Source organism: Bos grunniens, chromosome 7 (genome assembly GCF_055505025.1).
Source record: "Bos grunniens cultivar Pamir isolate PY7600 chromosome 7, Bosgru_T2T1.0, whole genome shotgun sequence".
In the NCBI taxonomy this organism is placed as follows: Eukaryota; Metazoa; Chordata; class Mammalia; order Artiodactyla; family Bovidae; genus Bos; species Bos grunniens.
Window position 1 is genome coordinate 41,879,146 of NC_141171.1, and position 10,012 is coordinate 41,889,157.

Here is a 10,012-nt window from a genome sequence, read left to right on the forward strand (position 1 = left end):
TAATTGCCAGTTATATGATAAACTTTTAATAATAAAACACTGTCTTCTGTTGTCCTACTGCTGCTACTGCTACTGCTAAGTTGCTTCAGTCGTGTCCGACTCTATGCGTCCCCAGAGACGGCAGCCCACCAGGCTCCCTCGTCCTGGGATTCTCCAGGCAAGAACACTGGAGTTGTCCTACTACAAAGCAATAAATCCAAAATATGTTAATTCAAGCTCACAAATGAAAAAGAAATTTAATTAGTCTCTCAATTTTAAATAAAATCACAAAATTTCATTTAAAATATAATCGTATATTATTCATTGCAATTAATCTGATATATATATATGAAGAAATGTAAAAATTTGCCTCTCATAGAAAAACTGAATATGTATCATCTTACTTTATAATGGTCTATTGTGTATCCATGAAGAAGTATTTCTCTTGAATAATCTTTAAGACTACCAGAAATCATACTAGATAATTATCCTCAAGTTTATAGCATAAATATCCATAGACACAAGGTATATGTTTCAGATTGAGAATACTTTACTAAAAAAGTGCTCAGGGCTGGTGCACTGGGATGACCCTGAGGGATGAGATGGGGAGGGAGGTAGGAAGGGCATTCAGGATGGGGAACACATGTACACCCATGGCTGATTCTTGTCAATGTATGGCAAAAACCACTACAATACCAAAGTAATTAGCCTTCAATTAAAATAAATAAATTAATTTAAAAAAAACAAAAAATTTTAAATATGGAGATAATAATAGGTATAGTATAACACATGTTTAGAAACTAGTACAATGGTTAATCTTTGAAATACAATATTTGTCTCTGATGACTTTTTTAAAAATGCAAAATTTAGATAGAAATTAGGCTTTCTTAATCCTATCCTTTTTTTCCCACCTTGCTATAGCAATCATCAGTCTAATAAAATTCAGTTCAGTTAAGTCACTCAGTCGTGTGCAACTCTTTGCGACCCCATGAATTACAGCACACCAGGCCTCCCTGTCCATCACCAACTCCCGGAGTTCATTCAGACTCACATCCATCGAGTTGATGATGCCATCCAGCCATCTCATCCTCTGTCGTCCCCTTCTCCTCCTGCCCCAATCCCTCTCAGCATCAGAGTCTTTTCCAATGAATCAACTCTTCACATGAGGTGGCCAAAGTACTGGAGTTTCAGCTTTAGCATCATTCCTTCCAAAGAAATCCCAGGACTGATCTCCTTTAGAATGGACTGGTTGGATCTCCTTGCAGTCCAAGGGACTCTCAAGAGTCTTCTCCAACACCACAGTTCAAAAGCATCAATTCTTCGACACTCAGCTTTCTTCACAGTCCAACTCTCACATCCATACAATACTGGAAAAACCATAGCCTTGACTAGACGGACCTTTGTTAGCAAAGTAATGGCTCTGCTTTTGAATATGCTATCTAGGTCGGTCATAACTTTCCTTCCAAGGAGTAAGTGTCTTTTAATTTCATGGCTGCAATCACTATCTGCAGTGATTTTGGAGCCCCCCAAAAATAAAGTCTGACACTACTTTCACTGTTTCCCCGTCTATTTCCCATGAAGTGATGGGACCAGATGCCATGATTTTAGTTCTCTGAATGTTGAGCTTTAAGCCAGCTTTTTCACTCTCCTCTTTCACTTTCATCAAGAGGCTTTTGAGTTCCTCTTCACTTTCTGCCATAAGGGTGGTGTCATCTGCATATCTGAGGTTATTGATATTTCTCCCGGCAATCTTGATTCCAGCTTGTGCTTCCTCCAGCCCAGCGTTTCTCATGATGTACTCTGTATATAAGTTAAATAAACAGGGTGACAATATACAGCCTTGATGTACTCCTTTTCCCATTTGGAACCAGTCTGTTGTTCCATGTCCAGTTCTAACTTTGGTTTCCTGACCTGCATACAGGTTTCTCAAGAGGCAGGTCAGATGGTCTGGTTTTGCCATCTCTTTCAGAATTTTCCACAGTTTATTGTGATCCACACAGTCAAAGGCTTTAGCATAGTCAATAAAGCAGAAATAGATGTTTTTCTGGAACTCTCTTGCTTTTTCAATAATCCAGCGGATGTTGGCAATTTGATCTCTGGTTCCTCTGCATTTCCTAAAACCAGCTTGAACATCTGGAAGTTCCCAGCATGTATAAATAATTCCTAAAGCTCAACAACGCAAAACCAAATTAAAATATAAGTAAGGATTTGAATATACATTTGTTTTTCAAGTAAGATATAGAAATGACTAATAACACATGGTGAGATGATTAACAATGCCAGTCGTTAGGGAAATTCAAATTAAAACCACAGTGGATAACCCCTCTCATGTGGAAAGCTATTATTAAAGGGAAAAAATGGAAAGTAAGAAAGATAAAATGAAATAGCAAGTGTTGGCAAGGTGGGGATAAATTGAAAACTACATTTATGGTTGAGATAGAAAATGTTAAGCAGTTATGAAAGACAATATGACAGTTCCTCTAAAATTTTATCATGTAAATACTCTATGATCTAACAATTATGCTTATAAATATATAAAAAAATTGAAAGCAGACACTTGAACAGATATTTGTATACAAATGTTCACAGCAGCCTAATTAATCATAACCTAAATGTGTGGAAAACATAAATGCCTAAAGGAAGATGAATGCATAAAGAAAATGGAGTATACACATATAATGAAATATTATTTGACCTGAAAACTGAATGCGATTCTGATAGAGGCTATAAAATGGATGAACCATGAGAGCATTTGTTGAAGCAAACTAAGCCAGAGACCAAACAAAAATTGTTGCATGATTAGACTTTTATGAAAGATATATAATGTGTGTGTGTGTTTTTTTTCTTTAGAAAGAAAGAATCATGGTTATCAGGAGGAGAAGACAGAGTTATTATTTCTAGGTGAGAAGTTTCAGTTTGGAATAATGACAATGTTCTGGAAATGGATTGTGTTATGGTTATACAAAAATGTGAATATGTATAATATCACTGAATTGTACAGCTGAAAATGGTAATTTGTATCTTATATGCATCTCAAAAAGTTAGGGGGAAAGCCCTTTAAATTACACTTACCTAGAGAAAATTATCATTAATGCAAGTATGGAAGATGATAAGAAATATAAGAACATTTAACACATTATCTGCAATGAAAAAATACCTTCTTAAATATTATCTAAAGAGTATCTCATTAAAGAGAGTGTCATCATTTTGTTACCTATATTATATTTTTGATGTTTTAAAATTTAATGGCAATTTCCAACATGTATGGCAAAACCAATACAATATTGTAAAGTGAAAAAATAATAATAATAATAAATTTTAAAAAAAGAATAAATCAGTAAAAGAATTTCCCCTAAAAAAAAAGAAATTATATAAAAACAAAAGATTTCACCCAAATTCTTTGGTTTTCTTCTTATATATTCATATTAAATGTACCACATTGCACTTTAGTGTTTTCAATTTTCCAACCAATATATTTCAAACTGCCAAATAATAAAGTACAATAAAATGAAGGAAATAAAAAGATTTCTATATGTATTTATATTAAACTTATGGAGTCATATGTTTTATAAATAATTTTATACATTTTATTTATATTGTATATGTAAAATAAAGACTTTACATATAAAATAAAATTTTACATGTAAAACATAAATGTTTTATATATAAAATAAAATTTTATAAAATATATGACTTTCATAAAACTTTACAAATGTAATGACACTGGAAGAATCTGAATAAATATATTTGTTCCTTTCCACAGTAACTTGACCTTTAACACATCTGTAAAAAGATTTTTAAAATTATCAAAACTCCTCCCCCATTCTTGGTCTAAGGCCAATCTGACCTATTAGTTACTTAGCCTATATTATTTAAGTCTCAATGGACTTTTGCAGGTGACACACACACACACACACAAAACTAGTGTTACCCTTAATCTCCAGGTGAATAAGTCCAAAAATCCGTTGCTGCTGAGGATTCATGGAATTATCTAAAATAATATGCAGGGAGGAGAGATGAATATATTTATTTACAAAATATTTAAAGAAGTCTTCTTAGAAAAATAACTTTAATTGTATGGTGACTATAGGACCACTGTCGGCTATCCAGTTCAATGATGCAGTAACTGTAGGAAGATAACCAAAGGTATGAGCTCTAATTGTATTTTTACTTTTATTTATTGCATAAGAATTGAGACTATTCTGTAAATTTTAAAGAGAATTTTGATTAGAATTATTAAGAGCTATAAACTGTGGAAAATTCTGAAAGAGATGGGAATACCAGAACACCTGATCTGCCTCTTGAGAAATTTGTATGCCAGTCAGGAAGCAACAATTAGAACTGGACATGGAACAGACTGGTTCCAAATAGGAAAAGGAGTTCATCAAGGCTGTATATTGTCACCTTGTTTATTTAACTTATATGCAGAGTACGTCATGAGAAAGGCTGGACTGGAAAAAACACAAGCTGGAATCAAGATTGCCAGGAGAAACATCAATAACCTCAGATATGCAGATGACACCACCCTTATGGCAGAAAGTGAAGAGGAACTAAAAAGCCTCTTGATGAAAGTGAAAGTGGAGAGTGAAAAAGTTGGCTTAAAGCTCAACATTCAGAAAACGAAGATCATGGCATCCGGTCCCACCACTTCATGGGAAATAGATGGGGAAACAGTGGAAACAGTGTCAGACTTTATTTTTCTGGGCTCAAAAATCACTACAGATGATGACTGCAGCCATGAAATTAAAAGACACTTACTCCTTGGAAGGAAAGTTATGACCAACCTAGATAGCATATTCAAAAGCAGAGACATTACTTTGCCAACAAAGGTCTGTCTAGTCAAGGCTATGGTTTTTCCTGTAGTCATGTATGGATGTGGGAGTGGGACTGTGAAGAAGGCTGAGCGCCGAAGAATTGATGCTTTTGAAATGTGGTGTTGGAGAAGACTCTTGAGAGTCCCTGGGACTGCAAGGAGATCCAACTAGTCCATTCTGAAGGAGATCAGCCCTGGGATTTCTTTGGAAGGAATGATGCTAAAGCTGAAACTCCAGTACTTTGGCCACCTCATGTGAAGAGTTGACTCATTGGAAGACTCTGATGCTGGGAGGGATTGGGGGCAAGAGGAAAAGGGGACGACAGAGGATGAGATGGCTGGATGGCATCACTGACTCAATGGACGTGAGTCTGAGTGAACTCCGGGAGTTGGTGATGGACAGGGAGGCCTGGCGTGCTGCGATTCATGGGGTCGCAAAGAGTCGGACACGACTGAGTGACTGATCTGATCTGATTTTTTATGAAAAACTAGCATAGGCAATTCATATACTGATACATTCAAGCATCTCAGGAAACTAGGGAATTTTTTTTAAAAAAGGAATTTAATTGAAGGAGTTTTAACAGATTATTTCTGGTTTTATTTCCATTCAGGAACCCTGTTTTATTTATACTGCACTACTTGAACCAACATGCTGCCTGAAGTTAGGCTACTGGGGTTAGTCTTCTCCTAATCTCCCACAGAGGGAGGTCAATGGGGCGCCATCTTCCTTGATGATCAGATTTCAGAGGGATCACTCCTATATCTATTAGAAAGACAGTCCTGGGTTATAAAATTGACAGCAGGCTTCAAAAAAAAAAAAAAATCAATTATGAATGGATTGCTTAAACACTTGTTTACTTTTGTAAGATGTGAAACTCTCTTTAAACCTAAAAAAGTAGAATTATAAACAATTCCAGGAAGAATAGATATTGATTCTAATAATCTATTGTGAAATAGTAGAAAAACATAGTGAAATTGATAATATGATCAAAAGCTAATATTATTTAGGAACTTCTTTTTTGACTTTATTTTGAATAAGACTAAAGTGTTTATTGTAATAAATTATACTACATTAAAGATACGGTCACTTTAAAAATTAAGATTCTGTGTGACAAAATGTATAGTAAAAATGTATGTAAATGTGATACAGTTTAATATGCTGGTCTCATGTTAAATCCAAATTCCAATTTCTGAAAAAAGGATATTTGCCCTAGTTTTTTCTCTGCAAGTTGCCAACAGCCACAGAGTAGTTGGAAATCAATTGTTCCACATAGATACAGGGAATTTGCTCTTTTCTTACAATTTGTTTGGAGTTTCATATGTGCAATATTTTGAATACAAGCAAATCCTATCCACCGTAGCCTGTCACAAATGAAAGATTGGTACTCAGAATTGTGGAATCAAACATTAGAAGATAAGTGTATTATTTTAACTATGGGAAAATACTGAAAACAATTGTAAGCTTATTTGAAATATTTGCCTTGTGAGTCAAGAGAGAGGGTTGTGAGACTATCATTTTACCCTTTGGATTGTTGATGTCATGTCCATATAATAATTAAATAAATTATTAAAGCATGCAAATTATATCACTTTAATAATTTATTCAAGTTTTGCATGGACATGGCATCAACAATACAAGGGGAAAATAATAGTCCCACAATTCCCTCTCTTGATTCATAAGGCAAATATTTCAAATGATCTTAAAATTGTTTCCGATATTTTCCCATACTTAATACACTTATCTTCTAGTGTTTGATTCCACAGTTCTGAGTACCAATCTTTCATTTGTGACAGGCTGCTGTGGATAGAATTTGCCTTCTCCCTACATCACCACCATCAATCTCTTTCCCTCTTCTTGTGCTCTCCACATATTTGCAGCCTACTTTAAGTCTAGGAACATGGGCTGATGATATTGTTTTATTTTCTCAAATTTATTGGTTCAATACAAAAAAAAATTACTATACTGATACTGATACTATTTTATTTGCCATCACTACATGTATTTCTTCTTATTTTTATAATAATTTCTTTTAACAGATTTTAGAGTATTATCTTTCTGATATATTGAGAATTAAAAGGAGTTATTTTCAAGATGATTTTTGAGAAAATATCATCTAATAAATTGTTTCTCATTTTAATGTGTTCTTTTCATGCTATCTGAACATTGTAGCTCATATATAACAATTTTGAGAAAATATTTTTGTTTAGTAATGTTTGCTCTATAATTATGTCAAATGCGTTTTTAGAAATGCTCATATGTTACTTGATCTTATATTGATTCTTGTATTCTTTATATTTTCTAAATGTCTAATTTTTATATTTAATTGTTATGGTTGTTTTATTTCTGGTAGATTTTCTCCCTTTTATCTTTCAAAACTTTAGTTGAATCTATCCTTTATTTATTGTCTTTTTAATTTTCTAAAGCCTGTTTTTTTCTTACCTGGTATTTCTTTTTATATATTGTACTGTGGATTCAACAGCTTCTCATATTTCTGTGAAACTACGAAAAAAAATCTAAAAATGTCTTGAATGTTCCCAGCGCCTTTTAATTCTGTGTTTGTGTGTTAAATCTTTGTGTATATATCTTCTGTTTGAAGACTTCCTTGGAAATGTGATGACTTTTGGTCTTACAGCAAATTGCCAAGACTGGAATTACTGCCACGCTTTTTTTTTTTTTTTTTGGCAAAGCATGCGGAGCTTGCTCACTGATGGATAGAGAGTACCTAGAGAGTAGCCCCACTCATTTCCACTTCAACGCTCTCAGGATACTCTTTCCCCCCCCCCCTTTTTTTTTTTGCATGACTGTTTCTCAGAATTTCTTCTTCAAGGAGTTCCTGAATTCTTTCACCCATGATTCTGTTTGTAGCAGTTTTCCTCACGTTCTTAAATATTTTTATTTAGTATTATGTGAGTTGAGGTTTACAACACAGAGGTGCTTAAAATATGTACTTAAACTGCCACACTTTCAAGAATGGAAAGAGTTTTAACTGAAAAAAACAAAAGGGAGAGAAAAGGAATGAGTAAGAAAAGGTGTCATAAGGCAATATGTAATGTTATACAAGCAATGAGAAGCAGATGAACAGAATACACATCTTTCAAGGGAGCTTGAGCAGAGTTAAGGAAGCTAGGAATTGAAGTATATATTCTCAGGAAAAGGGCCTATTGAACTAGAACATTCAGAAACTGAATAAGGATGTAGAAGCCATTTACCTGACAGCTCCGTGTATAGAATCACCCTGCAATGCAGGAGATACAGAAGACACAAGTTCGATCCCTGAGTTGGAAAGATCTCCTGGAGAAGGGAATGGCAACCCACTCAAGTATACTTGCTTAAAAAATCACATGGACAGAGGAGCCTCACAGGCTACAGTCCAAAGAATCTCAAAGAATTGGATGTGACTGAGCAGCACAACACTGCAGAAAAGAATGACTTTGCATAAATAGTATTTGGCAATGAGGATTTATCATAGATTTCTTGGAAAGAAGAAACACATAATGATACTCGACATCTAAGATGCTTGATTTGACATTACTGTCAAGCAAAACTCAAAAAGGGAAAACAGACCTGTAACACAAACTGATAGACTACTACAGTTTCAGAGGGATTAGGGATTAAATACAAAAGACAAAAATCATTTGGTATATTCATTAAAATGTATTAAAATATGGAGCTGTAATCTATGCACTTATATTAATTTTCTATGCATAACTTGAAATTGTGTGTTCTGACTTTGATGATGCCTGAATTTATGTAGGAAAAGAAATTGTCTGTATCCTAATACAGATATATCCTAATACAGAGAAATATATTATTTTTGCAAATTGATAGATTTCTATAAAGCATGTTGATCACAGATATTTTCTTCATCAAGATTTTATGACTGCCAAGAGGAAGTATTCACAGCCAAGTAGTGATGTATAAAAGAAAATTTGTATGGCACAAACAGCCACAGAAATGGACTTGCTACCAGACAAGTAGTTGAAGGCTATCTTGGGTACAGTGGTAGAGATGAGCATGAAGTCCTTAAGAGATAGTTGGCTGAGGAGGAAATACATAGGAGTGTGGAGCTGGGTGTCCAGGTAGATGAGGCGAACCATGAGAGTGTTTCCCACGATGGCCAGTGCAGAGATGCCCAAGACCAGAGAGAAGAGGAAAATGAGGGTGGGGCTGTGATCAAAGATTCCCAGCAAGATGAAGTCAGAGTTAAAGGTCTGATTCTCCCATGCCATGATAAATATATTCTTTAAAACAAAATGATCTGTTTATTGGTTTGGTAAACATTTACAGAGTGCCTTATGTAGAATATGTTCTGGAAAAATATGTAGCTTAGTAACCAATATGGCAAGACAGGATTATGAATCTCAAAGGTCAGGAAGTATCCTGTCACAGAGAAATAAGTCCTGCTGATACTTGCCTTACTTATGAAACTGTGGAATTGCCCCAAATTTAACATCTGAGCATTCTTTATCTAAATTGAAAGGTTAGAGTAGTATAGAATATTGTATTATCAATAGGGTTTCTATAAAAATGAAACTAAAATCAAAGCAATCACAAAACATGAATAATTCATGCAAGCAAGATAAAGTTAGCCCATACCCAGCTAGCACATGTGGGGAAAAATCTGTCTCAGTAATGAAAATGATATAAGAATTTGAATACTCCTATTAAATATAGCCTGGACATGTCTGCCATACAGCTTTTAAGTCCTGTTGAGTGATATATCAAAATAAGATTGGCTAACAAATGTGTAAACTACACAGTTCCTCTGAAGTTTCTTAGTTCCATCATTAGATCATGTTGAACTTACAGAAACTCACACTTACATATATCATATTGTCTCCACTCTCTAAACCTCAAAGTTCCCTTCACAGTCATGTGTGGAAATTGCTTTCACTGAGCTTTCCCTGTCACAGAAAATCTGGCAAGAAACAGCCATATCAAACATTTATAGCATTTTAATATTGATATAGATGGAAGATATCAAATATTGCCTTACCTACTACCGGCTATTTAAGAATCATGTGGATATTTACACAAGAATGTTCTGTAAAAATAAACAAGTGATGTTTCTTATATAAGGAAACATGACCTTGGTTCTAGGATATTAATGGATAGAGGAGCCTCATGGGCTACAGTTCATAGGGTCACAAAGAGTCAGACACTACTGAAGCAACTGAGCAGGCACACACACATGAGGGCAAGAGCCACAGGATGTGCAA

The 10,012-nt window shown here is 34.5% G+C and overlaps 1 protein-coding gene across 1 annotated transcript; it reads right to left on the reverse strand.

Moving 5' to 3' along the window:
- Positions 1-8,659: 8,659 nt before the first annotated feature.
- LOC147369223 (olfactory receptor 2M7-like) lies at positions 8,660-9,022 on the reverse strand. The gene has a single exon (XM_086413807.1). The coding sequence runs from the start codon at positions 9,020-9,022 to the stop codon at positions 8,660-8,662; it is 363 nt and encodes a 120-aa protein (XP_086269933.1).
- Between the last annotated feature and the right edge of the window lie 990 nt (positions 9,023-10,012).